This window comes from Aspergillus viridinutans, assembly GCF_018404265.1.
Source record: "Aspergillus viridinutans IFM 47045 DNA, scaffold_4, whole genome shotgun sequence".
NCBI classification, from domain to species: domain Eukaryota; kingdom Fungi; phylum Ascomycota; class Eurotiomycetes; order Eurotiales; family Aspergillaceae; genus Aspergillus; species Aspergillus viridinutans.
Window position 1 is genome coordinate 483,975 of NW_025091220.1, and position 27,966 is coordinate 511,940.

The following is a 27,966-nucleotide window of genomic DNA, read 5'->3' on the forward strand; positions in this document are numbered from 1 at the left end:
AGTAGGAAGAGATGAGGGAATAATAGTCTTGAGGACAAGCAGGCAACCAAGAAATGGAGCTTCGGACTTTGGAGGAGAGGTTGAGACTAAGGTAACTGTAGAGTGGAGGTGAGGGAGGGAGAGATGATGTCCTTCTCCTTAGCTTCCTTTCGGGTTCCGGGGGAGTAACCCAACCATAGCTCGAGGTCCCTGAACAGCTACCTAGTTATTCCCTGCCTATGTCACTCTGGATCCACCATTTTGTATACCTTCACCTTCACCTTCATCAATAATTCCTGAACAGAGGAAAAGAAGTCTTCAACTGCCATGACAACTTACTGTTGTCTGCTTGTTTTCTCTTCTTGTCCACTTCTCGTTCCCCTCTCTCTCTCTCTCTCTCTGTAATTGTAACCTGCTTGATCATTGCTCTTGACAAACCTCCAATGGATTCTTTTTTCCCTAAATTAAAAGATAATTACAATCTCGTATTTCCAAGTGCTGTTTATATGAACGAGCGGGTAAAATTTCATCGCTGCTTCGGGATATTAAAAATATATCAGACAAAGAAAAACATAGTCTGTGAGCTAAGCCAATCTTCTTCTCCTATGTATTTGCATGCAACCTGAGTCGCGCAGGTCCATGGTATATCACCTTGGCAAACGCCTGTCCCCAATACAACAGCACAGAAACAACCAGAAGCAGCCTCTGCATCAAATCGGACGGCCAAACTCTACAGCCATTCTTCGGAATCCTGCCGAGTGATGACGTCCATCTAGTACTCAGCCTCGACTTCCTCATCCATCGAGTCGGTGGCAACCTCCTCATAATCACGCTCGAGGGCAGCCAGGTCCTCACGAGCCTCGGAGAATTCACCTTCCTCCATACCCTCACCAACGTACCAGTGAACGAAGGCACGCTTGGAGTACATGAGGTCGAACTTGTGGTCAAGAGCAGACCAGGCCTCGGCGATGGCAGTGGTGTTGGACAGCATGCAGCTACATTTCCGTTAGTTTACTCTCATTTTTTTTTTACCCTTTTTTGGCTCTTTCTTCGTAAGAAAAAGAAAACAGGAAAGGGGACATACACAGCACGGTCGAGCTTGGCAAGGTCACCACCAGGGACCTGCTGAGGAGGCTGGTAGCAGATACCAATCTTGAAGCCAGTAGGGCACCAGTCGACGAACTGGATAGTGCGCTTGGTCTTAAGGGTAGCGACAGCCGCGTGGGTCTCCTTGGGCACAACATCACCACGGTAGAGCAGGCAGGTGGCCATGTACTTGCCATTGCGGGGGTCACACTTGACCATCTGGTTGTTGGGCTCGAAGCAAGCAGAGGTGATCTCGTTGACAGAGTTGGACTCGTAGGAAGCCTCGGCAGCAGAGACGACGGGAGCGTAGGCGACCAGGGGGAAGTGAATACGGGGGTAGGGGACCAGGTTGGTCTGGAACTCGTTCAGATCGACGTTCAGGGAGCCATCGAAACGCAGGGAGGCGGTGATGGAAGACACAACCTGAGCGATCAGGCGGTTCAGGTTCTCGTAGCTGGGGCGCTCAATGCCGAGGTTGCGGCGGCAAATGTCGTAGATGGCCTCGTTGTCGACCATGAAGCTGCAGTCGGAGTGCTCCAGGGTAGTGTGGGTGGTCAGGATGGAGTTGTAGGGCTCAACAACAGAGGTAGCGTTCTGAGGAGCAGGGTAGACGCAGAATTCCAGCTTCGACTTCTTGCCATAGTCCACAGAGAGACGCTCCATCAGCAGAGCACCGAAACCGGAACCGGTACCACCACCGAAAGAGTGGAAGACCAGGAAACCCTGGAGACCAGCGCAGTTGTCGGCGACCCGGCGGACCTTGTCGAGAACCTGGTCGATCATCTCCTTTCCAACGGTGTAGTGACCACGAGCATAGTTGTTAGAGGCGTCCTCCTTGCCGGTGATCATGTTCTCGGGGTGGAAAAGGCTACGGTAGGTGCCGGTGCGGACCTCATCGACCACATTGGGCTCGAGATCACAGTAGATGGTACGGGGAACATATTTGCCCTGGCCTTTAGGAGGTTGTCAGATCATTAAGGTCGTAACTAGGAGAGGGAGTGGACAGCTAACGTACCAGTTTCGGAGAAGAAAGTGCTGAATCCGTGGTCGGGGTCGGCCTTCTTGCGCTCCTCGGTCAAGTAACCATCGGGCTGAGAGACAGCAAAATGTCAGTCGATCTACGCGTCGATATGAAGAGATAACATCCAATTGTGATGAAAATCAGGATGTTGTCCCACGTACCTGAATGCCGTGCTCCAAGCAGTAAAGCTAGAATCAAACGTCAAAGTTAGCCTGACCCTCCAATGTCCAGTCATCCATGTACGTTCCATCCTCCATTCCCTTGAGTGCAATATCACTCGGTGAACTCATGGTCAATGCATACCTCCCAGCAAGAGTTGGCGATCTGGCAACCAGCCTGACCGACTGTATCAAGGGAGAAAACATTAGTAACACGAACCGCAGAAAACAAACAACACGTCAAACGAAGAAGATAGAAGGAAGACAAACCGTTCAAACTGATGACTTCTCTCATTTTGTCGGATTCGATTGACTAAATTCCGTTCACAAAGGATAAATTAAGAAAGGTGGGTGGAGGAGGGAGGAATGAAGGACGAAAAAAACCCAAGACGATCTGCTGTATGGGTGTTTCAGGGGTAAGTAAACGGACACCACAAAACATAAAATGTGGTGGGCAGGGCAGCACACAACATCGAAGAGGGGGGAGAAAGGGGGAATACTAACCCTGGGGTTTGAGAGGTAATTGAAGAAATCTGGAGAAGATGAAGGGAGGGGAGAAAGTCGAGGTCTAAGAATGATCAATTCGGACGAAGACTGACCAGACCTGATCAATTTGTTGTGGACACTCTTTTGGGATGGTCTTCAATAATAAATGCGCTGTCACCCCCCAAGCTGGCGTTCTTGTTCGTTGTTGATCCGTCGGTTGGGTCGCGTTGGGTTCCACCGCCTGTGATTGGCTGATCGAGGCCCGTGACCGCCAGATGCCCGAGTCTCGCTCGCAGTCCCGTGACGAGGATCAACAATGCTTATTCAGCGTTGATAAGAATCACGTGAACGCGTGACGGCATCCATATGTATTGAAGATTGATATCCAACCAACAGCCTCAACTCGATACGTTTCATCTAAAGATCGCTTCGATAGAAGGTATGTAGTCCATCTCGTTTGGCAATTTGATAGTACTGCTGTAGTACCAGCCAATTAATTGATGCGGTGTTACCAATTGCCGCGGAGAGTTCCAAAAAATGGCAATGTAACACAGGCATTGAATAGCTCTGCATATGATATAGAATGTATTCAAGATATGGCGTCCTTGCGCTCTATGCTGTACTCTGATCTTCTAATCGTATCCCTAGAGGAATTTGCATTGATCCAGACACCATATGCTAACATTTTTTCAGATCTACTCTATCTCATATCAAGCCAACATGGCCATATAAACCACTTTCACAACCGCCAATACATCTGAGTGAACCAATAGTACACTCACCATGAAGAATCTTAAACCCCTTGTTCTCCTCTCTCTCTTCCCCCTCGTCGTTGCCAACGTCGAGAAAACCATCTTCGTCGCCCCACAACCATCACCCATCCCCTCAACAGATTCCACCCTGGACGACCTGGGCCTCGAGCGACTCTCCCCCTCATATCCAACCCTACGAACCTACCTCAATGCCTCATTCCCTACCCCAGACTCCCCAGGAACAGACTCGTGGTACTTCCTCGAAAACCTGACGCCAGGCCAACGCTACGAAGTCCGGATATGCTATCTGGCAACTGTACGCCCCCATCCTTCCCCCTTTCAGGTACACGCTAACACCAACAAAAGCAACCCACGTCCTTCACGCTGGACACATTCACGCTCTCCAGCACAATGGAAGACCCATCCCTCCTCTCCGCAATCAGCCTCCACTCGTCAGCCCGCCTCGCAGCCCTCGACGACTCAACCTCGGCCTCAAACCCCCTCGTCCGCAACGGCAAACGGCAACCCCCGCCCTCGTCCAGGGACCCAGCTCCAACCTCCGACTCGGTGCTGTTCCTGCGGATCCGCGCCGCAGCGGATTACTTCTCGCTGGACAAGGCGCTCATGGAGAATGTGCCCCCTGTGTTGGCGGATGTGATCCTCGATCCGTTCCTGTGGAATGTGTTCCCGCGGTCTCTGGTGCCCACGGCGGGGTATGTGTGTGTTGTGGGGGCGGTTGCTGTCTTGCTTGCAAGGTGGGTGATGGGGGCGTTTGGGGGGATGATAGAGCAGGAGGTTGGTGGTAGTACGACTGTTGATGGAGATGAAAAGAAGAAGCGGTAGGTTGGGAGCTCCGTTGAGCTGCATGACTCGAGTTATAATTTTTGTATACTATGCTACTGTGCATTTCTTATGCTAGACCTAGGGAAGATAATCTTGATATGGTCAGCTTTGCAACTACTCCCTCGGTATGTCAGGGTCGACTATAAGGCATTATTTTTCGAATTACTGGTTGGAGTTGACGACTTTGCAGAGTAGATTGTATTATTCAACAGGTATGACTAGACAGAGCACAATGTTTAGAAAACATGATAAATCACAGGCATCAGGGGGAATAAAAAGGGCATCAACAAAGATGGGTCCTGAAGCATCATGAAAATTATTAGGCACATGAATGGTTCTAGATCATTTCAGAAAAGTCTCGCTCGAACCAAAAGTCTACTGCTGGAAAATGCCACAAGTGCATCCATCGTATTCACAAATCGTGTCACAACATTCCTCGTGATTGTATTTGAGTATGAGTTTCACCAACGGGTCGGGCTTGGTACATCCGCCACTCTAGTCTTCAAAGAAGTGCAGAACAGCCCGAATACCTCTCGAGCCTAGTCCATGCGGTGGGTACGCGATGTAGAGAGGTTCATCATGAGCCCCCAGCTTGGCCCTGAACTCACTCTTGCGCACGAGATGGAACTGCTTGGCCAGAGTCTCATAGGTGTGCTGGAGCATCTTGATCTTGGCTCCGTGCAGGTTATGACCAGGTGTCAGGGTGCTAGTTGCACCGGCTCCGAAAGTGAGCGACTTGGTGCCGGCCCTGGCAGCTGTTTGAATGGCATGAGTCACGATGTACTCAATGACCCCGTTGGGAGAGCCTGGAAAGTCGAAGCTATACTTGACCTGCATGCCAAAATGAGGAGACAGCATAGCCAAGGCGACAAAGGCACAGATGGTGCCGGACTTGTCGACAGCGTAGAAGTACCAGCGGTGCTCCGAATCACGCCAAGGACGGATCTCAGACAGATGCACCTGCGTGCCCTTACGGTTCGCCAGCCAATCCTGGATCCGTGCATCAATCTTCTCCCGGGCGTCGTCGGGGACCATCTCGCCGTACTTCATCTCAACGACCTTGATACCCTCGCTCTCCGCGCGCCTGATCTTTCGTGCAATCTCGCCATCGGACGCGGCCTGGTTGCGGGACGGATCCACACGCTCCTCAGCAATGCAGGACAAGCTGCGCCAGCCGAGCCTCTCGCCCAGAATAGTCTCGACTTCTGGAGAGCAAAGGAGCCAGATAGGTTTGTACTTGGTCTCACGTCGCATCCACTGCAGGAACTGCGTGATGACACGGTTGTACTGCGAGGGATCACATAGAGGGTTGCCGGGAATCACCGCATAGTTGCTACTGCTAGGGACGTACGAGACGGCGGCGCCCGTGGCCATGTCTCGCCAAATCTTGAAACGCTCATCGCCCCATGAGGTGGACGTGGCATCTCCGTAGTTGGCGATCAGGTGCTCCAATGGCTGCAACTCGCTTTCGTCCTTTGCAAGCGATCCGCGTCCCTCCCGTTGCCATGGTGGCTCAATGGTGGACGATTCGGGATGACGAAGCAGTAAAGCTGGGGGCTTAGGCGGGAAACTCTTGGGGTCCCGATGGAAGAGCGACGCGAGACGAATGTTACCCAATTTGAGAAGAAGCATCAGCAACCGCTCCAGACCAACACCGGCTCCAGCGTGCGGAGGAGCGCCCCAGCGGAAACCCTCCAAATAATCGTCCATGAAGTCAGGATTGATGCCCGAGCGGCGCATGCTTTCCTCCAGCATACGCGGGTCGTGGATACGCTGCCCGCCAGAGACAATCTCCTGGCCTCGAATGAAGATATCAAAGGAGTTGGTGAAGCGAGGGTCCTCGGGATCGGGCATTGCATAGAACGGACGAGCTCCGACAGGAAACTTGTCAAGGATGTAGTAATCGGTCCCGTACTTTTCCTTGACGAGCTCACCCAACCGTATCTCGTCTCGGGTATGCAGGTCCTCGTCTTCAGGCAGTGGGTTACCATCCTCATCACGCCACCCGGAGTCGTTGAGCATCTTGATACCATCCGAGAATCGGATGATGGGTGTCTCTTCCAGCCACACAACATCCTCCGAGGGGAACTGATGCTTGACGATCTCGATCTCGCGGCGGTAGCGGCCATAGACGCCCTTCAGCATGTTCTTGATCACTGCATCCAAAACGTCCAACATCTCGTGATAATGCTCCTCGATCGCCATCTCGATGTCGAGACCTGTGTACTCTGTCAGATGGCGGTGGGTGTTGGAGTTCTCGGCCCGAAACACAGCGCCAATCTCGTACACTCGCTCAAAGTCGGCTGCGATAGCCATCTGCTTGGCGAGCTGAGGACTCTGGGCCAAGAAAGCATCGCGACCGAAATAGTTGACTTGGAAGACACTGGCACCCGACTCGGTGGCACTGCCTTGCAGCTTGGGAGTATGGATCTCTATGAACCCTTGCTCGTCAAGGGAGGATCGGAAGATATTGCAAAGCGCAGACTGAAGCCGGAAGATGGATTGCGACGTCGGAGTGCGCAAGTCCAAGATACGGTTGTTAAGCCGCGTACGGTCAGGTAAGTGACTGCGCCGGCCTTCCACCCGGTCTTCCTCTGCGGTGCGAATTTCGGCCTCGTAGACGCTAAAGGGAACCGGTTCCTCGCGGTGGACGAGCAGGTGAATCTGTTCGACATCAAACTCGACGTCATGAATACTGCAGCCCAACACTGGCACCTGGGGCTCTCGAACGATGCCACGCACGCGGACGATGGAACCCAGGCGCAAATGTTCAGCCCACTGAATCATCGCAATGGACTTGGCCCCAGGTTTCTCGTGAAGGACACCTTGGAAGGTAGTGAGCGCTTGACGGAAGATGAGGAAGACTAACTTTGAGCTCATCCGGCGTATAATGTGTAGGCGGGCTGTGAAGAAGATCTCCTGGCCGACATTGCTCGAAGAGATATCCTCCAGACGAATCCGAGGTTCTCGCGGACGACTAGTGGACTGAAGCAAGGGCAGCTCTCCGTAGCGAGCCTTCATCTCGGCTGTCTCTTCGCGAGCCGCCTGTGCGATCTCTTCCTTGCGGCGCCGCTCGGAGTCATCCGATTGTTGTTCCTCACTGAGTCGACTGCGATCTTTTCGGCGCTGTTCGCGGGCTAAGCGCTTCTGCTGATTTTTGCTCAGAGAACCTGTGCCAGAATCGTCGGAGACATCGTCAGAGGAAGAAACATAATCGCGATCGCGTAAGAAGCTACTGAAGATGCTGCGACGCGGCGAGGGGGACACATGAGATATGGATGTTTTGCCCGAATCGTCATCGGCCTTGGGCTTGATTTTAGATAAAGCACGTTTAATGGACATGGCGACGGATGAGAGACCACCTAGATTGTCAATGGCGGTGTATGGTCAGGCAGGTGGCCAGAGATCATCCGAGACCAGTTATTTGGTTTATGAAATGAAAAGAATCTGGAGAATCAGAAGGGGAAACCTCGTGCCCACAAAAGAAAAATGAAGAAGTACGACGGGAGTGTAGGAATATAAGAGTAAGCCGTAGAGCCTTAGTAAGGTTACCTCGGAACGGAAAGGAACACGAGGAGAATGTAAATCAGCCACAGGAGTTTAGGCTCAAGGAGAATTGATATGTATTAGTTGCTTAGATGCATGGGATGGAAGAAGAAGATGATGATGATGATGACTCCCTGACGAAGGACGATCGACAGTCTTGATAAACTCTTAAGGAGGTGACAAGTATTTCTATGAATATGCCCGAATTCAGGGATACAATTCGAAGCTTTCTCAGAGTCCAACCAAGAAACGAAGATCTCAGAACAAGAAGAAGACCGAGAAAACAGCTGGGGGTGATGTCATCGCCCGCAGTACAGTGACGCATGTGTCAGCCTTAACAGAGGGGCATCCAGGCACTTTGCCATCAACCCATCCAGCTGTATAATCAAGGTAGCTTACTATATTATTATTAATTTACTAAGTACCTTAGAGATCGTGCCACTCAATTGCTAGGTATGTATGGTCTTTTAATGCAATTGAGGGTAGGCTACCATACATGTACTTGTTATGGATATAGAGTACTCTGTACAACCCATGATACTGCTACTAGTGCTACATCGGCATCAAAGAGCGAGACCTTCCAAGCAGTAAAAGTTTCAAATAATCAGCTCTATTTTAAGCACACTTGGAAGAAAACTAGGCATTGTTCTGATATCATCCATACCTCAAAAAATGAACCTTATCCAAGCCCCTTTTTCATTATCACATCCATACTAAAATAATGTATCTACGATACTTTACTCCTCATCATCTGACACTCTCTGGATTTCTTGGCTGGCGTCTTGTCCACTCTAAGCACAATACCGACTTCTTCCTCCATTCCCAACTCCCATGATCCCTCGGTTCACTCCATCCATATTCCGCTTTCAACATTCACATTTCTATCTGTTTATTATTGGATTTCGGGCCTTCAGGGTACTGACTTAGGTAATCGCTCCCTTAGGGCCAGTCCCTGCCGGACCTTTTGCTTCCCGCGTATGCATCTAGACTCGTGGCGATCATTGTTCTCCTAGATCGACGTCCATGGCCTCTCATGCCCCTCCTCGATTGTGGCTCTACTTCCAGGCCGTCTTTTGGCGGTTCCTGATGCGAATAGGAATGTTCTTGCACGACTTACCGGCTCCCCGTCCTCCCCGTCCAGCCTTCGTCCGATCCGTTCGTTCCGGCAACTCGCAGATCCATCTACATTTCTACTGCCCACCTGACTACCACCAGAATCGCAGAGAGGGTCGCCGATTACCCGTAGTGGTCAACTTTCACGGAGGCGGTTTCACACTGGGATGTCCCACCGACGATTCCCGCTGGGCCCAATGCATCCTCGAGGAGGTCGGAGCAGTGGTAGTCAGCGTCGGGTACCGTCGAAGTCCAGAGCATCCGTTCCCCGCTGCTGTGGATGACGGTGTGGAAGCACTCCAATATCTGGCCGCCCATGCCGCCGAACTGGGGTTGGATGTGACCCGAATTGCTCTGAGTGGCTTCTCGGCGGGCGGCAATCTAGCTGTCACTGTGCCTCTAAGGCTGCGAAGCCTGATGGCCAAGGAGCAGCGGGATCCCCCGCTCGATCGGGCGAATTCGACGCAGCAGCTTCTGGATACATCTGGCGACATTAGCATTGTCGCTCTCTTCTGCTGGTACCCGATCCTGGACTTTGAGGAGTCGCGTGCCTTCCGCCGCGCCGCGAGCATCATGCCAGAACAGACGCTTCCGAAGTTCCTGACGGATCTTTTCGATAACGCCTACCTGCCGAATCATGAACTCCGTTGCTCGCCCTACGCATCACCGGTCCGAGCGACAGATGAGATTCTGAGGGATGCTCTACCCCACGATATCTTTCTGTACATCTGCGAATGGGACATGCTGATGAACGAGGGCCAGCAGTTCATGCGGCGACTGAAAGATTCCGGCAAACACGTTCGGGCTATGATGATTGAAAAAGCCCGGCATGCCTGGGATAAGTCGCCGAATCCCTTCCGGGATCAAGCCAAAGTCAATGTTCTCTATAGCGATGCCTGTGCGGACATGAAAGCCATCTTTAATAGATAAGACTCTGCGATACAGAATCAGTATCTATACATCCCGTCTATTCCTTCCTTTCCTTTCCATCACCCTTCCTTTTTTCTTAAAGTCACTTACTCGAGCGTTTTGTCCATCGTTATACGGAGCCATGGAAAGGGAAAATGGCGGTGCTCCTGACACGGTCTCCAATCTATCGGTTTTAGGCGTTATAGATGTACAGTATCCTCTAACAATATGTTACACTAACAAATGACTATCTTTGAATGACAGCATGCTATCCTTACGAACCAGTACCTAGGCATTATCAGGAAGGTAGACGTCCTCCAAGTACGGGTCCTGGTCCTTTGTAGATCCCAGCATCGGCACTCCCCGCCGACCAACCACAATTTTCTTTCTCGTCCATGATAATAACGCCATTTCCCTGTATGACAGGTTCTCATCCCAGCCGTTGAAGCTTATGTTCGCGTGTCTGGTATCAGGTCTCGGCTGCCAGCATACTACCTATGACATCATTCTTGAGTATCTCAGATACCTCTCTGCCGAGGTCCACGATACGAGCCTTCGTGCATTCAATGGGTGTACCAAGGTCTATCTACATGTGGTCAATGCACTCTCAGACTTCTAGGTCGGGTTGATCTAGACAGTAGTGATTAAATCAGGTTTATAGAGGTAGATGCAGGGGAAATAGTAAGGTAGAGGAATGTAGCAGCTGCATTCTCTGAGGTTGCCATGTGGCAAACAGATGATGTCTAAAAGTCTACAGGATACTTGCATTTGTTCATATTTATTTTTGAATGTTTAATTCCATTTAGATAGCTGCCGGTACATTCACATCATAGCGCCATATCGAGTCAAAATGCCAGCGTAGTAAACACCAAGGAACAGAAACATGGCTGATATCCGAACAAGATACCAAACGAGATCACACCCATACGCCACGCTAACCAGCCATGCATGATGGTGAAGAAATAGATAAAATCACTTTTTCTGCTTTTTTGATCAAACTCGTCCAGAGACGGCTGGAGATGCAAGAAATGATAAAGACGCTGTGGGGTATTGAGCATGAATAGAAAAATCGAACGAGGCTTTTTGTTTCAAAATATTCAGTCATCTTCATCGGTCCCAGTGACATCGCTTAGGTCTCCTTCTGAGTCGCTCCCGTCGAGGTCATTGTCCGAGTCGCCTTCGTCCTGGTCGTCCATCCCAGGAATACCGCGCCAGTGGACGTAGTCATTCTCCAGCCAACGGCGGCTGCGAGGCAGCTGGTATGGATCAAAGGGGAAATAGGCATCAAGCTGATAACCGAGATCATCGCCGGCACGAGTTTCTCGCTCGACAAGGCTGAAGCGCGGATCTGCCATGGCTGAGATGCTCCGGAAAGATGAGACGCGCAGTCTCTTGTTCGTCTCGAGGATGCTGAACACGTACATGAAGTTGAGGTGCTGGGCCATACGTGCGAATTCAGACACAATCGCAGGCGAGCAGACCTTGAGGGGGTTCAGTTTTGAATGGATCGCTTGGTGGAGGACCTCCTTGACCGATGGAGGGAAGGTGATTTCTTCTGGCTCCAGTTCATCAATCTGTTCAGGGGTGTCGCCCTCCATCGCTGCGGTCGTCAGGTCTCGCCAGCGGAAGCAGAAGATATACAGCAACGCCTGTGCCGTAGAGTAAAAAGGGCCGTAGCGGCGGAGATCAGGGCCCCGACAGGTGGCCTCATAGTCAAGACGGAGGTTGTTCAAATGTGTGCCTAGGAGGTCAAAGACATCTCTTACTACCTCGCCAGAGATGTGCGCACCGCGGGCAACGAAGCTGGCGAGGTAGGCTGCTGCGGACTGCCGTAGGATTCCAGGTTGCATCTTGTTGAAGATGAGCTGAACACAGGTGGCAGCAAATCGATCCACCAGAATCGGCGACGATTGAGAGAAGTGAAAGAGGAGGAATTGAGAGTGGCGGGAGCGGTAAGTCGGAAGGATAATACTCTGGAAATGGCTAAGAAGTAAATCAAGCGCATTTTCCTTGTCATCCAGAGTGCCCGTTGCGAAAGGCGGGGCGTAGTATTCAAAGAGCGAGTCGATCATGCCATCCAGTTTGAGTATGTTATCCTTGACGGCCTTGACTCGCCGGGACTCCACGTCTAGGGAATCATCACTAGCGACGGATGCATTGTCGTCAACTTCATCCTCGTTATCCTCCAACATCGTGGCTTCAGGCGAGACTGCGTGAAGAACATCCTCGCCCACTTCGTCCTCGATGTCTTCCATATCTACCTGAATCTGGACATCGATCTTCACGACTTTCTCCGTGATGAGAGCTAGAATGTCCGCTTGGAGCTCGGGAGCGTAACTGATGACCTTTAGGAGATTCCGCGTGTACGCAATGTTGGCCTTTGCGGAATCGGTATCGAAGGGAAACTGCATAGACAAGATTGGGGATAGGGTCCCACTACCAGACGGAATCAACTGCATCACATGACGTAGAGCCATGTGAGCTCTGCTATAGATCTCTGCTGCTTGGACAGGGGCGTATCCAGGTAGCTTGCCTGTCCCCTTTGGGAGCTCCCCAAAATTGTTGGCCAGCATCTTCAAGACCGCCCCGAGATAGCTTCCCTGAGCCGCCGCAAGGTTACCTAGAAATCGAATGTACAACTTGATATACGACTCATCCCGCCCGAGCCATTCACTGTGCAGAACTGCATTGACCAAGCCGTTGCAATTGCGGTCCAGCGACGCAACGTTCGACAGAAGACCCATGAGATGATGCTTCAATGTAGTGTGTGTCGGTAAATCTTCGGAAGGCAGGCCATCTTCGTCCAGACGCCGAGGATCTGCTGAGAAAATCTCCTTGATGCGATCGTAGGCTTCGCTGTCCGTTCCAGAGACATGCCGCTGGATAGCTCTGCGCACTTCTTCACGAACCACGGCCGCGCTCTTCTCTGTACTCACGGCTGTTTCCTTCTCCTGACTATTCCAGGACGCCTCTCGCATTTCCACCTCCTTATCAAATTGAACCCGAACCCGCTTCCTGGGACTGGGCGTGCCATCACTGCCGTCGGAAGCAACAGAGGACGAGGGTGACAGCGAAAGATCCATGTCGGCCAACTTGTGTTTAGCCCCGGCAGCTGCCGCAATGTTCGTCTTGGAATTTTTCAAAATGGGCACTGGCGAAAGGTTGGCCAGCATTTTGGGAGGGTTGACTGATTTGATCGCCCCGGTAGGGTTGCGCGCAGCAGTGGCGAAGGAGACCATGACAGTCTCGAGTCTATCGGGAAGAAGGTTGGGGTGAGGTTGGTCGACGCGAATCCCAGCGTCGTGTCATTTGTTGCTCTCGTCTTCGAAGACAAGAGGGGAAAAGATCTTAGTGGAAATCTCCTGACTCCTGAGAACTATTCAGGTTGATGATGCTGATGGAAAAACCAGAGCACACGACACGGCCAGTGCGTGTTACCACTCTGGAGTGCTACTGAAATTAATAATGGGCGCGCTGGGGGAAAGCTGACGTTGAAGGCAGCTTCATCTGTCTGCCTGATAAATAGCAATCTGAAATGATGTAGTAAGACTGCTATATGCGGACAGGCAATGAAGATTGAGAGCCGCCCTGAAAAACGACGAAGATGGTTGAGACCAGCGGAGAATTGTACACTACTGGAAATTTTTCGTTCTGTGGGGCGGTGTGGAGTCAGAGGCCCTCTGACTCGTGACCCGCGCGTGACCAACGCGTGACCCAAGCTTCTTTGTCGCGAAACCCTACGCTTTCCCTGCTTAGGTAACATGTCGTTATCTGCTCTTGATAATATTCAGGTTACACCTGTTACACCTGCATACAGATCGATGAGACAGGTCATAATGATTTCTGAAACTACAGGATGATGTCATGGACATGGTAGTAGGAATGAATTGCATCAGAGTTACATTGTTCATCACATGTCCTTTTTGTGGCAGATCCACAAACCTATGCGGAAACAAATGACTGCAGTGAGGTCAATAATATTTACATACAACGCGAGAAGATGGAAACCACCTCATGGTATATAGCGGGCAAAACAAGAAGGGGTTGAAATAGACAAACAGAAACACATGGCACACGTAACGAGTGAATAAGGTAGGTCGTAACACAAGTCGGAATTGACAAGGGAAGGAAATTCCAGTTCTCCTTCTCAGGTTCGAATTACGGGAGTCGAGGATATCCGAGAACCTCAAAGCCAAGACCCAGTGGCGACTGGCCCGAGATGATCGTCGAAGATGCTCCCATAGAGTTCCTCTATCTCAACAAGATAGTCGTTCGCTGTAAATTTCCTCAGTCCCTTGTTGAGCAAGACCATCTCCTCCTCATCGAGCACGCGAGTAGCGCTGCTGTTGAACTCCTCTGCCACTTCATTGACCTGCTCCAACTCCTTCCCGAACGGATGGGGCTCGGGTTTGAAGAAATCTTGAGTCGTTCGGATGGAGGGGCTGTTGCGCATGGAGTTCAATGGTGGCGGAGACAACCGTGACAAGGAACGCTGGCGAGCCAACTCTTGGTGAGATCGTTTCGTATGCGATAGAGCGCGTTTGGGCACCAAGGGTGCATCTGTCGACGAGGTGGTCGAGGTTGACGACCGAGGATGGCTAGTCACTGTTGCAGATCGCTTCGGAAAATATGACGACAAGGAGTTCGGCTCAATCGGTGAATCGTCTGGAGTTGTGACGGGAGAGCCAAAGCTTCGCTGAGAGAAAGACAGCTCGGAGTCGTCGGGAGACTGCAGTGAAGAGGAAGATGACGAAGAGACAGCCGAGTGGATATCGGGCGCATTGTAGGCCAACATGTTCGTTGTGGAGATTAACTCGACCGGTCCAGAAATCTTTCCCCGCTTGATGGTCCCCGCGGTGAACTTGACCTGACCTTCGCGATAGGGCATTGGCGCAGAGACCTCGGGACGCTTGTGGCGCTTGGTAAAGGCTCGAGTTATGGTCGACATTGTGATTTGCAATCAAATTGGCGATGGATTCTTGTCGCAATGATGTGTATAGATCGGCTGTAGAAATTTCGCTCCCGTAATCAGATATCCTTTGTCGTTCGTACACAATAAAATCTTCTTCAATCTAGGACTTCTAAACGCTATAGTTGCGCACGTCAAATTGGCTTCAAAAGAATGCGTGGCTGACGCTGACGATCGCCGGTGGGGTGTCAAAGAAGGAATGGAAGTCGATCGACGGAATGTCCGCTATCAGATATGAGTGGTAGAAGCTTGTCGTTTCAAGCTTCTACTGTATGCTCTTCGAGAGAGACGAGAATGAATTTAGAGACCGGATATCCTCGTATCTGTTTGCACAGCAAAAGAAAATGGGATGGTTGGATCTCTCGTCTCCAGAGCCAGACCGTCTTTAAGTGACTCAAGGGGGGTCACAAGAATGCTGCAGCCAGACTGTACAGTGTACAGTGAAAATCAGAGGCGGACAACCAGGACGCGCCACTGAGAGATTTGAAAAAGGAAGGGAAATTCCAGAGATACCGAGATCTAGGGAAGAAGAAAAAAGACCATCAATGGATATAGAAAAGAAGAGAATAATATAACATGGAAATAATATGAAGAAGGATAGTCCCCCAGGGAGGAGTGGTCAGAAGGGAGTGAAGAGGGAGGGAATGGAGGAGGAGAAGAAGAAGGAGAAAAGGGAAAGCCCCGAGGGAGACCCAATGCCAGCGGAGGCGAGTGAACAAAGTATGGGATAGAATGGTTCTGGGCTGTTCGGTCGGAGGATCCAGTCCAGTGACGACGCCAGCCAGTGTACGGAGGACCCTAAAACGACTCCCTTCAGGCACTCTGGCTGTTGGCCTCAGGATTGGCTGTCCAGATTTTCAGCCTGTACCTTACGGGTGGATCTTCTCTTCAAAGTTTCCAGAGCCCACAGCACAAACCATGGAGGCAAGTACCTTACCTTAGCCAACAGCCACTGCGCCAACTGTAAGAGTATCCAGCGTTTACCCTTGGGCTCTACGCAGTTTGTTCGATGAAATTCTCTTGACGGCTGGCTGGGTTCACTGGATAGCTAAGAATAGTGATAGGAAGGAAATATTTGCCTTTGTGTTTTGCCCAGTGCGGTATTTTGTTCTCTTGGTTCTTCCTATGGTGAGATCAGCACGAATAGTGGTTCTCACAGTGTCTGGTACCATGGAACCTGGGCTTCCAGATGCTCAGGATCATTTAGTTATACAATCCTAATTCTTCATCTTCTCAGGTATCTATAAGTGAAGGTGAATTGATTATTCTCCGGTACTCCGACGGATTGGCTCTACGAGTCAGTCTGTGGTCCCTCGAATCGTTGGCGGTTTCGACGCGCTAAACCGCACACTACAATTCGATGTGTCCGAGAAAGCAGAGGATTGATCGTTTTGTCTGCTACACTTGCTACGCAGTCACATTTACATTAATAATTTACGTGGAAGAGGATTCGAATTCCCGGTCACAAAAGATCAGTCTCTCATCTGCAGGAAAGTGGTACCTTGAATTCCAACTCTAAGATGACACGGTAGTTAGGCTTTGCAGTAGTAACATTTTCCTATTTCCCCTCAGGCGACGCCAAATGCCTAATGCTGTCTTCATTATCAGTTGCTACTTGGATTTATGTTCCTTGCATGGTTGTCGTCCTTCCTATGAACAACGGAGCGGCCAGTAACATCGTATGATCGAATCCTGAATACTACAGTGCCTTAGTCTGCTGGCCTAGTCAAAAGTTCAAGCAACGGTGTTGGCCTGGCGCCAGGAACCACCACACGACAGCCTGTAAGAAGGGCCATGTGCCGCCCCCTCGACCGCTGACCAGTCAAGATGAAACAATCCTGCCGGGTGACTTGTCTCATGCTGACAACTCTGTTCTCGACTGTGACGTATGACAATTGACTGATGGCATTCTGCAGCTCTTTGATTCTTTCACAATCTTAAGCTTCTCTAGGTTGACCCTTGCTGAATGGGCTGCACAGAATCAAAGTCATCTGAGGGAATCACTCATCCAAGGCCCTCATCTCAGTGACCAGGCGGATCTAAACGACGGGTCAATCGGATATGGTGGGTCTGCCCCACTGTGGGAAAAACTTAGCAGAGCGCCCCTTCGCTCGAGGCTTGCTGTCCTCGGTCAGTGCGCTGTAGATAGCACATTGCATGAACATGGCTACTGTTTTCGTGGATTAGACTCGATTTCAAGTCAAAGTTCTTATGTAGACTGGGTTGCCTGGAGCATTCTGGACAACAAAAAGTTACTGAAGTAAGAAGTGGACGAGGAAGAAGAATGATGGTCTTGTCCCTTGCATGTGATACATGCAATCTTTAATTGCTGAGGCCGGTAATTGTGATCCCACACCCATGTGGCTGGCAGACCAACTGGCACAGTACCTAGTCAGTCCTGTCCTTGAGATCATTCAGCGCCGCCAGCTGCCCTTGAGCCTGAATTCTTGGGTCGAAACCCATTCAGAACTGAGGCCTTCAGCGATGAACTGTCGTGTATAATCCTAGTCATGCTTTCATCATTTGGGGATGATCACACACGCCGTCACCAATGCCCCATTGTCCAAAGAGGACATAACGCTCCTTGAGTTCAACAAAAGTTGTTCACCTCCATTTTCTAAGGCAGTCAGAGGGAGGGTTCCAATGTATGTACGGTATCTCTCGCCGCATAGGCTGATGGTTCGCTTCCCTTACAGATAAAGGCATGTACATCGTCCGCTAAATGTAACCCTTCGGCCCCTCTCATTCACACAAACTGTCTGATACAGAAAAATATTCAAGTGGTCAGGAATTCGTGGGAAACTCTTTTTCCATTGGCTGTTCCTACATAGTCCTCATAAGCTCGACAGCAGGACTCGTTGCATCAGATGAAATCACCTGATCAATCTGGACACCGCCGTCCAGTCTGCACATTCTAAATCATCCCATTGTTTAAGAGGCTATATCCTTGAGTCCGAGAGGTCAACGAAAAGTAATATAATAATGAACTCTGTAGCCTGTCAACTTTGTGGTTGACCAGAGAGTCAAACAGCCCCAATCCATGCGAAGGTTCAACAGGTGACTAGTCAGTTTCCTAGGTCACAAATATACCATATATCATAAAGAAGCAAGCAGATTGACGGTAGTTAGGACGCAGAGAATCTGTAAGTAGACTCCCAGGTACTTGCTGTGTTAACGCCAGTTGGTGCCTCAGTACCGTAGTTGTAACTTGTATGTAGCTGCCTATCGCTATCGCCGAGCACTGACCACATCTAAAGCACTCACAGCTTCCGCCCGGCAGAAAAACAGAGACTGTCCAAAAAGATTCGGATCAGGTAGAACGTAGTCAGATCTCGCTCGCAAAATCACCATCATATCACCGCTCTTTCCCGTGTTTAGAGACTTATTGACCTCTCATTCAAAATGAGGGCCAAACGCTCCAAGAAATATCGCAAGCTCATGCATCAGTATGAGATGGCATTTGGCTTCCGCGAACCATATCAAGTCTTGGGTATTACATCTTCGCAAGGACGCATTGCTGCGTTTAAATGGTCTTCAATACTAACACTTGAATCTTTCCAGTTGACTCGAATTTCCTTCGCGCTGTCCACTCATTCAAGATGGAACTGATTCCTGCTCTTGAACGTACACTGCAAGGAAAAGTCAAACCATGTATGTCTTCGAATCCAAAGTCTGACCACGAGTGGACAATGGACCGACGGGCTAACATACCAATTAATAGTATTGACAAAATGCTCCCTGGCAGCCATCATGGCATCTCAACCTATCAACCCAAGAACCAACAATCCCTACCGCCCAATGTACCTCCCTCCACCCACGATCCTCCCATTGCGACACTGCTCGCACAACGAAGACTCAACACCTATTGACGAAGTGGAATGCTTGCTTTCATTACTGTCACCTTCCAAGGAAGTCAAGCGGAATAAAGAGCACTATACTCTTGCTACTGCAGACCCTCCTGCCCCCGACAAGGCCGACTCTGGTGATGGAAAGAAGAGAAAGCGAGGTGATGACCAGGCACGGGATGCGCTGCGACGGGCTCAGAAGTTGCGTATTGGGGCCCGATCTATCCCCGGTGTACCGATTGTTTACGTGAAACGGTCCGTCATGATTCTCGAACCAATGAGCACGCCATCCGAAGAAGTACGAGACGGGATTGAAAACAGCAAATTCCGGGCAGGGTTGAATGATGAAGCAGTTTTAGGCAAGAGAAAGCGGACCGAGGACGGTGAGGAGAAGAAGAAGAAGAAGAAGAGTGGGCCGAAGAAGGCCAGAGGGCCTAATCCCTTGAGTGTGAAGAAACCCAAGAAGAAAACAGCAGAAACGGCTAGTGGACCGAAACAAGAGAAGCGGAAGGAACAGAAATCAGACGAGGCGCCGGACAGGACAAATGATGAAGGCGAATCAAGCGCACCCAAACCGAAGAGAAGACGGCGCCACCATAAGAGTTTCAAGGGGGATGGAAATGATGACTACGCCGGTGAGCCCTCAAACGGGGCGGAGGCTGGAACGGTTCCGAACGAATAATTGTCTGTAGATTTATATTCATTGGTAAGGCGTTTGGTTGGCTAGTGCACTAAAAAGTACCGTCTTCAAGCTATGTATATTCTGAATTTAGACAATGTGATATCCATCAATCTCATTGACATGTAGACATGACTCGTCCAGGCTATATATACAGGTAACTCAAAAGATGAGAAGAGAGAATAAGACCATAAACGCCGCCTAGCACCAAACCAAGACAACAACTCCACCATGCAAAACAACCCCCATCCACCTTCCCAATCGTCAACCTCCAACTCGTCGGCAAAGCCCCTATTGCTGCTTCGACTCCCCATTGAGCGACATACCCTGCTCGAGAGCCCTTTCCTCGGCCCAGATCTTCTCGATCCGCTTCCGATTATCCCGAGCCTGGTCCCGATTCTTCTTTGCGCGCTGATACCGTTCCTCAGCGAGGCACTTATTGACGTCGCGCTTGATATCGTTGCAGTTGCCCAGGGCTTTGTGAAGGAATCCGCGGGCGTGACATTCGTCCAGAGCGGTCATGATCTCTTCGCAGTCTGTTGATACTCCGTTAGTTTACTGTCATTTTTCAGGATGGCGGGTTAACGTACTCGCATTGTAGGGGGTGTGTAGGTGGGAATGCATTTTGCGTATAGATATGTGGATTGAGTAGAACCGTGATTGATTGCGACAGTCAAAGTACTTATTTCAACAGTTTTGAACCTGTCTTCGAATAGTAAGGTAGTCTCGGCCTTTGAGAAATCTCCGAAGGCGATGCCGAGCGGTGAGAGCCGGAGAGGGGATTCTGCCGGGCGGGGAGGATAGTCAACCACAAAAAAAGTCAAAGCGAGAGAAAAAGTCTGGTAATGCATCTGACATCTATCGTTAGGTAGAAAGCGACATAGCCTTTGGGGTAAAGTATTTTCAATTATCGATTTGAAAGCTGCAATTTACTAGTCAGCTGCTGCGAGGTTTTTATCTGGACGTGCCTCAGGACTTATACCTGACTGGCTCACCAGTCATTGCGTATACCAAACACCACGGAAAACAAAATTTACTGAGGGAAACACTTCACGATGTCTTCTATGATTACTACGACCGCTTGGGTGCGGCGGGGAGTCGCTGCCCAGTTCCCCACCAAATATGAGATTGACGAGGAGGAGATGGACCGGATATCCAAGCTCGCTCGGATGCAGCTCGAAGAAGCACAGGGCGATCTGGACGCTGCCAGGGCAGGAAAGGACCAGGACGGCGAGACGATGGAGGAGGATCATAAGGAGGAAGCCCAAGACGCAATGGAGGACGATTCCGAGGAAAAGAAGTTCAAGACAAGTTTCAATGAGTAGGTGCTAATCTTGATTGTCACGATTCTAATATCGGCACGACTAACTCTAAATCTCGCTTTGTTTAGTGACGATGATTTGAAAGAATACGACCTAGATCACTACGACAGCGATGAGGTTGACGAGGAAGGAGAGAAGATTACCATGTTCGGAAACGTCAAGTCGCTGGCGTACCACCAGCCCAACGAGGAAGATCCATACCTTGTGATGCCGGAAGAAGAAGAGGACGAGGAGAGAGAGGAGCTGCAGATCCTTCCCACCGACAACTTGCTTCTTGCAGGTAAGGTCGAGGATGAGGTGGCCCACCTTGAAGTCTACGTCTACGAGGACCAGGAGGCGAACCTTTACGTACACCACGACATTATGCTGCCCGCCATCCCTCTGTGCGTTGAATGGCTGGATTTCCCTGTTGGCGCAAACACGGGCGACCGGACTACCGGCAATTTCGTGGCTGTAGGAACCATGGAGCCCGACATTGAGGTCTGGGATCTGGACATTGTCGATTGCATGTACCCGAACGCCATCCTGGGTCAGGGCGGTGCGGAGCTCGAAGGTGACATGAAGAAGGCTAAGAAGACCAAGAAGAAGACCAAGGCGAATGATGAGTTTCACGTCGACTCCGTCCTCGCCTTGGCTGCAAACCGCCAACACCGCAATTTGCTCGCATCTGCCTCTGCTGATCGTACAGTAAAACTGTGGGACCTCAACACCACCAAGTGCGCCAAATCTTACACACATCATACAGACAAGGTGTGCTCGCTGGACTGGCACCCTAAGGAAGCCACCGTTCTGCTCACCGGTAGTTACGATCGTACCGTGGTGGCGGCTGACATGAGAGCTCCCGACGCGAAAGCACGGTGGGGAGTGGATGCCGACGTCGAGAACGTGCGCTGGGATATTCACGACCCGAACTTCTTCTATGTCACCACAGATGCCGGTATGGTCTACCGGTACGATGTGCGAAACATCCCTGCAACACCAAAGGAATCGAAACCGGTCTGGACCCTGCAGGCGCACGACACCTCGGTGTCATCCTTTGACATCAACCCGGCCATTCCTGGCTTCCTCGTCACTGGGTCAACGGACAAGCAAGTCAAGCTGTGGAACGTCGAGAACGACAGGCCTAGCATGGTCGTCTCGCGTAAGATGGACGTTGGTAAGGTGTTTTCGACCACCTTCGCTCCCGACAACGAGGTTGGCTTCCGGCTGGCGGTGGCTGGCAGCAAGGGAACGGTCCAGATCTGGGACACCTCGACCAACGGGGCCGTTCGTAGAGCTTTCGTGTCGCGCATGCCCGCCCTTGAAGGTGAGGTCAAAGAACGAACTATCGGATTGCCAGCCGACGATGATGAATCAGACGACGATGCCGCAGGGGAGGAGATCGGTGCTCAACAAGGCGGAGATGGCTGGGAATCGATGGACGAGGACTAGAGGGCATGACAGAAATGGGTAATGCTATTTTTGGAAGACAAAAGTTATATTATGGGTACTCAAGCATGGAATGATTTGCTTTTCTTATGTTGACACAGCCCGACACCTTTGTTTATAACATATTCAAGATACCCGGTCGAACGCATTGACCGATCTGATTGTAATTCTGAAGCAAGCTACAGTTCTCGCAATACCCTCATAAGACTGGCTGGGGTGTAGGGCACCCATCCACGAGCCTTCTGCACTAGATTCGTAATCTCTCTTTGTTGTGATGTCAAAAATCGAGAATTTTGGCATCTCATATCCTCGATGGTCTAACGGTCATGATTTCCGCTTGTCACTCATAGAGAACGAGCGCGGGAGACCAGGGCGACTCCCTGTCGGGGAGAATCTTTTTGTTTTTCTTTCTATTCCATCTGCTAGCATTAGAAGTGAAATGATCAGATGCACTGTTTTAATATCCAATCCCCTTTCACTCAATGTCTGACCAGCTTGCAGCTTCGCTCGAGACGATATGCCTCGAGTTCGTATCCGTTCAGTAATATAACCTTAATGCATATTGGATAGCTACTCCTCTGACAATCCGTCTACAGCCAGTTTAATGCCGCCCCCGTCAGATCTTCTATGAGCAACATTATTCGAAAATGTGAAATGCCTCGACACCTGGACAGTTGACTAGGCTTAGGCGGATTCTGGTCTGAACCCTTTCCGTTGCTACTAGTTATAGGGATGTGCTCTCTGTCGCGTCACATTTGACTTCCATATCTGTCCAGGAGAAGCGAACAGCGCCATGAGACATGGTTCGAAATGCCCGGCTTGCTCAGGGGATTACGATCTCATACTTCATGGGGAGGGTCTGCGGTGTATCTATCCGAGATTCTACTATGAAATGCTGCTATCGGATGCCTCGAGTCTCGATTACCTCCAAGTGCTCCATGGCTAGGACAAGATATTCTACATATTTTTCGGGACACGTCCAGATAACGGTTAGTTATACACAGTGGCGGAACCACATATTTCGACCTATACATTGGCCGAGTGCGAAAGTTGACCGTCAAGGGTAGCCAGTAACCAGCGTGTTGCTTAGTTACATCTATATTATCCAGCCCATGAAAAAAGGAAGCGACAACATGGCATAGAATCTGCTGACGGGACCAATGTAGTAACATAACAGTACAAAAAATATCTCCCCGACAGGGAGTCGAACCCTGGTCTCCCGCGCTCGTTCTCTATTGAGTGACAAGCGGAAATCATGACCGTTAGACCATCGAGGATATTTGTTGAGCGGATGTCCAAATTTTGGTTCTATGAACTAATTACCCTAATTTACCAGAGGACATGGTACTTCCGGCTGGCCTTAAGCAAGAAGCGCATATTTCAATGCCTATGGTTCAGCATTTCCGAGCCGGAGACTCGTTGAAATGGGGTGCTCGGATATCAACAGAGTACTGTATCATGGCTCGATGGATTGTTCAGCCCAGTGTGTCAACAGCATTCGAGCATACCATGATTAACAATTGTAAGGAGGTGTTCAAAAATAACACCAAAAGGCAAAAAGGGGACAGTCAGAGAGATTGGAGGTTGAAATATGATACAGTTAAACAGTAACTTATGCACAGTGCAATTACGTCAGACGCCAAGGCAATCGACCGTTGAGGTATCACGAATCTATCATTCATTTCATTAAAGGGTATCAAAGCTCAAAGCACTGCGATAGCATCTGGGGGCATTAGATCGAAATATCCGAGGCCTCGTAGCGTGAGAAAGAATGGCCGGTTGGAGCTCCGTTAGTCGACCTCAACGTGTATCCAATCTGGGGAGTGGATAAACAACTTGGGCGTTTGAACGTTTCCGGGTATCGAACATGAATAATCATAATGGAGGTGGAGCCAAGTTGGCCGTCGGACCCGAGCGCAGGATGTGACCCGTTGATGAGGGTCCCTCCTATGGGACTGACCTCCTTGGAGAAGCTCAAAGTCACAATCGTGACCGGAAGGCGGAGTTTGGGCCAGGTAGCTGAATGTTGAACGAATCTCCGAAAGGGTTGTCTCATCGCCCTCTCTTCTTACAGGCACCGACGACAACGCTAATGTCATCCATCTTCCCTAGATTATTGTCAATAACATGGAACGTGACAGCAGGGCTAACGAAACCTACCCCCTTCGATGGCCAAGCCCTCCTCGATAGCCTTCTCCATATATGGGCTCTCTGCAAATGGATCCTGAGCGATAGCCAGCGCAGCTTTGAGCAGCTCTCTGGCTACGAATACCATACGTTCATCTGACAGGTGGGCCGGGGGCGCCCAGTCGAGATCCTTCTCTTCGAAACGCCCTTCGTCCCATTTCTTGAGGCTCTCGAGCGTGATCGTCAAGACCTCATGTTCCCAAAGATTATCGAGAACTCCATCAGACACGGCCAGCACGAGGTCATCCTCCTCAAGCTGAACCTCGGAAAGAACTGCATCCTTCCGCGGAGTATCCACACTATTTGTACCTAGTTGCATAGGACAGTCGAACCAGTGCCATTGTTCGGCAGTTCGAAACAGGACCTTCTCCTCGCTCGGACGTATAACAAGTACTTTGCAATCTCCCAAGTTGGTCACGTAGAGTAAGGGCTTTGCATTTTCCGCATTGTCACCGGTGAAGTGTAAAAGCGCCGTCACCGTCGTTGTGGTGCCCAGCCATTCATTCGGTGAGGTCGTCGCGCGAATCGTCTCCTCGTAGGCTCGTTGTAGGTACTCGACCGGATCTAGTTTTGAGGTTTTGTCGACTTCTCGCTCGGCCTCCAGGGCCCAGAAGTGAAGTAATAGTCGAGACCAAAGCCTGGTTTAATTGAGGATGGTATCAGCGATGAAATCTCAAGTGGCACAGACAGGAGGCTGATGTCGTGCACTCACGCAGCATGACCCCGTTCTCTCGTAGCCCACGCTCCCACGCCATCGTTCACCCCGATGAAATTGTCTGCAACAAGCACTGCATCGTCACCGTTGTTCAGCCCGCGGACCAGTTCACCCCCGACGGATAATCTCTTATCCTGACTCTGGTAGTGGGTAGTCAAGGGGTCGGAGAAGGACGACGACGGCGGAGACAGGAACGGCGGGGGGAACGGGCGCGACGGCCGTTTGGCGCACAGAGCGTAGCCCGTCTGGAAGCAGAATGGAGACTTTGAATGTGGGTAACGATCGGGAACCGGGGTAGTGATGCCGTAGGAAGGCCAGACGGCGGCTCGATACTGCCGCACAGGCGTGCTGGGTCGGATTAGCCTCCTTGAGCTTGTTGTACGCGCTGCGGTCCACTGTGGGCTGCGTATCATCAATAATATCGTGGTAACTATATCCTGAGTCACCATGCCCGCGTGAAATAAGTTGTGCACTCTCTCAGCGCACTGAGATTGCCTCGCGGTTGGGGGGAAGTGCTTCCTTCTCTCTTTTCCGTTATCGCTGGTCCAAAACCACGGTGAGATTAGAGTTGGTAAGGCGGATGGAGATGGCTGGCTCACTATGGCTTGAGCGCAGCCAAACACCCATAAGAGACAATGATTACAGCAATATGTAGCAGAACTTGCTCCGAGAGCCAGTCATCGCCGAGTTTGATTGCATGGATTTCGTATTTGACCAATACGATAGATACATGACCTTCGCCTCCGATTTGCCCCTTGAAGCCCCCAGTCATCCATCCTTGCAAGTGGCCTTCATCGCGTCAAGAGAAAATAAAAGAAAAAAAGGAGAAACAGAAAGAACGACCTGCCAGCTCAACTGGAGTTGCCATGTTACTCAGGACTTTCAAACGAGTCGATTGCCCGTGGCAGCGGTCTGGCGCTGCTTGCCTACCACTGCTTCGAAGAGCTGCATTGCGCGGTGCAGCTCCGCTACGAGCTCATAGTGAGCAACTTCGCGACTGACCATTGCCAGCCCTTCAAAGAAGGCTCTGGCCAAACTGCCGCATCTGGGGCCGAAGTCCTGCTCGCCCGCAGCCTCGTGGCGCTTGGCCAGCACGATGCGCAGGATGCGCTCAGAGCAGGGGCAGGGCAGCAAGACATCCATTGTGCAGTCAGTCGCGCAACTGCAAGATGAACGGCAGATGCACTTCTTCTCTTTGACGAAATCAAGAAGGCGACGTCTGCCGTCATCGCGTCTGATGTCTCCGACGCTCCTGCCCTCGAGCTTCGCCAGGGTCGCCTGACGGTTATCAAGGACGTTCTCGCGCTGCCAAATTTCTAGCTGAATTGAGTCGCGGTTGACGAACGGAAGTTCAGTCGCCGGGAAGTCATCGGTAGCCGTCACCTTTGGCATGATAGTCAGGTACTTCTCCGACATCACGGTGATAGTTTCGACGCCCGGCATCTGATACAGGTAAACGAGGCCTCTCCACTTCAGAACGAAAGGATGAGTCTCCTCGGAGACAATCTTCAAGATGGAGGTACGATAACCGATAAGATCGTGCGCAGAGAAGCCAGTGATGGCAAGCTTGTCGGTAGCATGGCGAATGATTGAGTCCTGGTGCTGCTTAACAAGGTCGTAATCAAGGCCACTGCAAACTTCCGGGGCATCCAGGACGTCTTTGAATGTTATGAATATGTCGCGGAGATGACCAGTTTCAGGAAGGGTGAACGTTTCCTTAATGAGCATGCGGCGCAGGTTAAGGTCGAAGTGACCACAGAGCTCAACGTTGGCAATCTCCATAACCAGTCTCGCATACAGAGAATAATAAAACTTTTCGGTGCCCTCGATGAGTTCAGCAAGAGAATCTGTATTCACAACAGCTTCTGCGTCCTTGAGGCGAGCCAAAATACCTCCAGGGGCGTCGTCTAACTGTGGGGAGGGAAAGCCACTCATCAGTTTCCTGTGCTGATCTACAAAGTTTACTGGAAGGTCTCAGGGCTTATCCTGCTTACCTCCACGCCATACATCCTGAGTGCCCAAGCAAGGATTTTGGCAATGGTGTAAACCTTCGAGAAGACGCTGATGACACTGCCAAATTTGTCTGCAGCTGCCCTGCCGTAAGGATTGTCGAGAAGCTGTTCACGGGCAGCGAAAGAGTGCCATTCAGACGAGCCGATGGTATAAGGAAGAGTCGGGGTTTCGATGGGTGGCATCTGCTGACTTTCTGTCAGTTTCTTTTCCCTAACTCTGTTTGGCAAACTGCCTGCTAAGGATGTCGAGTCCACTTACAGCAGAAGCGTAAGAAGCTTCAGTACTGTCTGAACCATGCATGTAAGAAACTCCGGCACTGCCTGAAGTACGCATGTAAGTAATTTCGGCACTGCCTGAAGTACGCATGTAAAAAACTTCGGAACTGTCTGAAGCACGCATCGTGCGAGACTCGAATCTTTCTTTTTTCTCTTCGAGCATCTCTTGAGAGTACTTGTATCTTTCTTTTTTCTCTTCAAGCATCTCTTGAGAGTACTTGTAGAAGCCGTCCTTGTGTTCGCCGATTTCGAAATCGTCATCCAAAGCAGGTTGTTTGCCCTTCGACTCAGACGAGCGTCTGCGGAATACCTTCTGCAAGGCAGTCTGCCAGGAGTGAGAGCTAGAGCTTGATCTACGCATGGTTGGTAGAGATCACTGCGTTGTTTATGAATTGCGGGTCAGCAGTCAAGCCGCGTGGTTGAGCACTGAGAAAAGTGCGGCTGGGTATGTGGTGAGAACTGGACAGGGAAGGTGAGTGATTCTAGGTGTTGATGTGTTGAGCGTTGTGCTTTGCTTCTGGTTAGTGAATGTTGTCCCTGAGGACCTGGTGCACAGATACCACTTCACTGTGAAAGACATGGCCGAGTATCTATAACTATCGTCAGAGATGATCATAAAAAGGCTTCTTACATCAGACAT

The 27,966-nt window shown here is 50.6% G+C and overlaps 11 protein-coding genes and 2 non-coding genes across 13 annotated transcripts; 5 read left to right on the forward strand and 8 right to left on the reverse strand.

Moving 5' to 3' along the window:
- Positions 1-751: 751 nt before the first annotated feature.
- On the reverse strand, positions 752-2,539 carry Aspvir_006181 (tubulin alpha chain; the record flags this gene model as incomplete). The annotated part of the gene is made up of 6 exons (XM_043269389.1): positions 752-974; positions 1,064-2,018; positions 2,081-2,156; positions 2,248-2,274; positions 2,390-2,430; positions 2,515-2,539. 6 exons carry the CDS (start codon positions 2,537-2,539, stop codon positions 752-754), a joined length of 1,347 nt encoding a protein of 448 aa, XP_043125324.1.
- A 974-nt stretch (positions 2,540-3,513) lies between these two features.
- On the forward strand, positions 3,514-4,325 carry Aspvir_006182 (uncharacterized protein; the record flags this gene model as incomplete). The annotated part of the gene is made up of 2 exons (XM_043269390.1): positions 3,514-3,798; positions 3,849-4,325. 2 exons carry the CDS (start codon positions 3,514-3,516, stop codon positions 4,323-4,325), a joined length of 762 nt encoding a protein of 253 aa, XP_043125325.1.
- A 495-nt stretch (positions 4,326-4,820) lies between these two features.
- On the reverse strand, positions 4,821-7,667 carry erdS (aspartyl-tRNA synthetase, cytoplasmic; the record flags this gene model as incomplete). The annotated part of the gene is made up of 1 exon (XM_043269391.1): positions 4,821-7,667. One exon carries the CDS (start codon positions 7,665-7,667, stop codon positions 4,821-4,823), a length of 2,847 nt encoding a protein of 948 aa, XP_043125326.1.
- A 1,227-nt stretch (positions 7,668-8,894) lies between these two features.
- Aspvir_006184 (alpha/beta hydrolase) lies at positions 8,895-9,914 on the forward strand (the record flags this gene model as incomplete). The annotated part of the gene is made up of 1 exon (XM_043269392.1): positions 8,895-9,914. The coding sequence occupies one exon, from the start codon at positions 8,895-8,897 to the stop codon at positions 9,912-9,914; it is 1,020 nt and encodes a 339-aa protein (XP_043125327.1).
- Positions 9,915-10,990: 1,076 nt separating this feature from the next.
- Aspvir_006185 (rDNA-binding RNA polymerase I transcriptional factor) lies at positions 10,991-13,132 on the reverse strand (the record flags this gene model as incomplete). Its single annotated transcript, XM_043269393.1, has 1 exon — positions 10,991-13,132. The coding sequence occupies one exon, from the start codon at positions 13,130-13,132 to the stop codon at positions 10,991-10,993; it is 2,142 nt and encodes a 713-aa protein (XP_043125328.1).
- A 947-nt stretch (positions 13,133-14,079) lies between these two features.
- On the reverse strand, positions 14,080-14,841 carry Aspvir_006186 (uncharacterized protein; the record flags this gene model as incomplete). Its single annotated transcript, XM_043269394.1, has 1 exon — positions 14,080-14,841. One exon carries the CDS (start codon positions 14,839-14,841, stop codon positions 14,080-14,082), a length of 762 nt encoding a protein of 253 aa, XP_043125329.1.
- A 3,423-nt stretch (positions 14,842-18,264) lies between these two features.
- On the forward strand, positions 18,265-19,389 carry Aspvir_006187 (rRNA-binding ribosome biosynthesis protein UTP23; the record flags this gene model as incomplete). Its single annotated transcript, XM_043269395.1, has 3 exons — positions 18,265-18,352; positions 18,424-18,513; positions 18,584-19,389. 3 exons carry the CDS (start codon positions 18,265-18,267, stop codon positions 19,387-19,389), a joined length of 984 nt encoding a protein of 327 aa, XP_043125330.1.
- A 288-nt stretch (positions 19,390-19,677) lies between these two features.
- On the reverse strand, positions 19,678-20,010 carry Aspvir_006188 (COX assembly mitochondrial protein; the record flags this gene model as incomplete). The annotated part of the gene is made up of 2 exons (XM_043269396.1): positions 19,678-19,922; positions 19,977-20,010. The coding sequence occupies 2 exons, from the start codon at positions 20,008-20,010 to the stop codon at positions 19,678-19,680; spliced, it is 279 nt and encodes a 92-aa protein (XP_043125331.1).
- A 431-nt stretch (positions 20,011-20,441) lies between these two features.
- Aspvir_006189 (rRNA-processing protein PWP1) lies at positions 20,442-22,139 on the forward strand (the record flags this gene model as incomplete). The annotated part of the gene is made up of 2 exons (XM_043269397.1): positions 20,442-20,707; positions 20,777-22,139. The coding sequence occupies 2 exons, from the start codon at positions 20,442-20,444 to the stop codon at positions 22,137-22,139; spliced, it is 1,629 nt and encodes a 542-aa protein (XP_043125332.1).
- Positions 22,140-22,442: 303 nt separating this feature from the next.
- Positions 22,443-22,527, forward strand: Aspvir_006190. The gene has a single exon. It is a non-coding gene; the product is annotated as a tRNA-Asp (tRNA).
- A 798-nt stretch (positions 22,528-23,325) lies between these two features.
- On the reverse strand, positions 23,326-23,413 carry Aspvir_006191. The gene has a single exon. It is a non-coding gene; the product is annotated as a tRNA-Asp (tRNA).
- Positions 23,414-23,868: 455 nt separating this feature from the next.
- Aspvir_006192 (uncharacterized protein) lies at positions 23,869-25,487 on the reverse strand (the record flags this gene model as incomplete). Its single annotated transcript, XM_043269398.1, has 4 exons — positions 23,869-24,155; positions 24,209-24,244; positions 24,297-24,961; positions 25,036-25,487. The coding sequence occupies 4 exons, from the start codon at positions 25,485-25,487 to the stop codon at positions 23,869-23,871; spliced, it is 1,440 nt and encodes a 479-aa protein (XP_043125333.1).
- Positions 25,488-25,920: 433 nt separating this feature from the next.
- On the reverse strand, positions 25,921-27,687 carry Aspvir_006193 (uncharacterized protein; the record flags this gene model as incomplete). Its single annotated transcript, XM_043269399.1, has 3 exons — positions 25,921-26,949; positions 27,033-27,233; positions 27,310-27,687. 3 exons carry the CDS (start codon positions 27,685-27,687, stop codon positions 25,921-25,923), a joined length of 1,608 nt encoding a protein of 535 aa, XP_043125334.1.
- Positions 27,688-27,966: the final 279 nt, after the last annotated feature.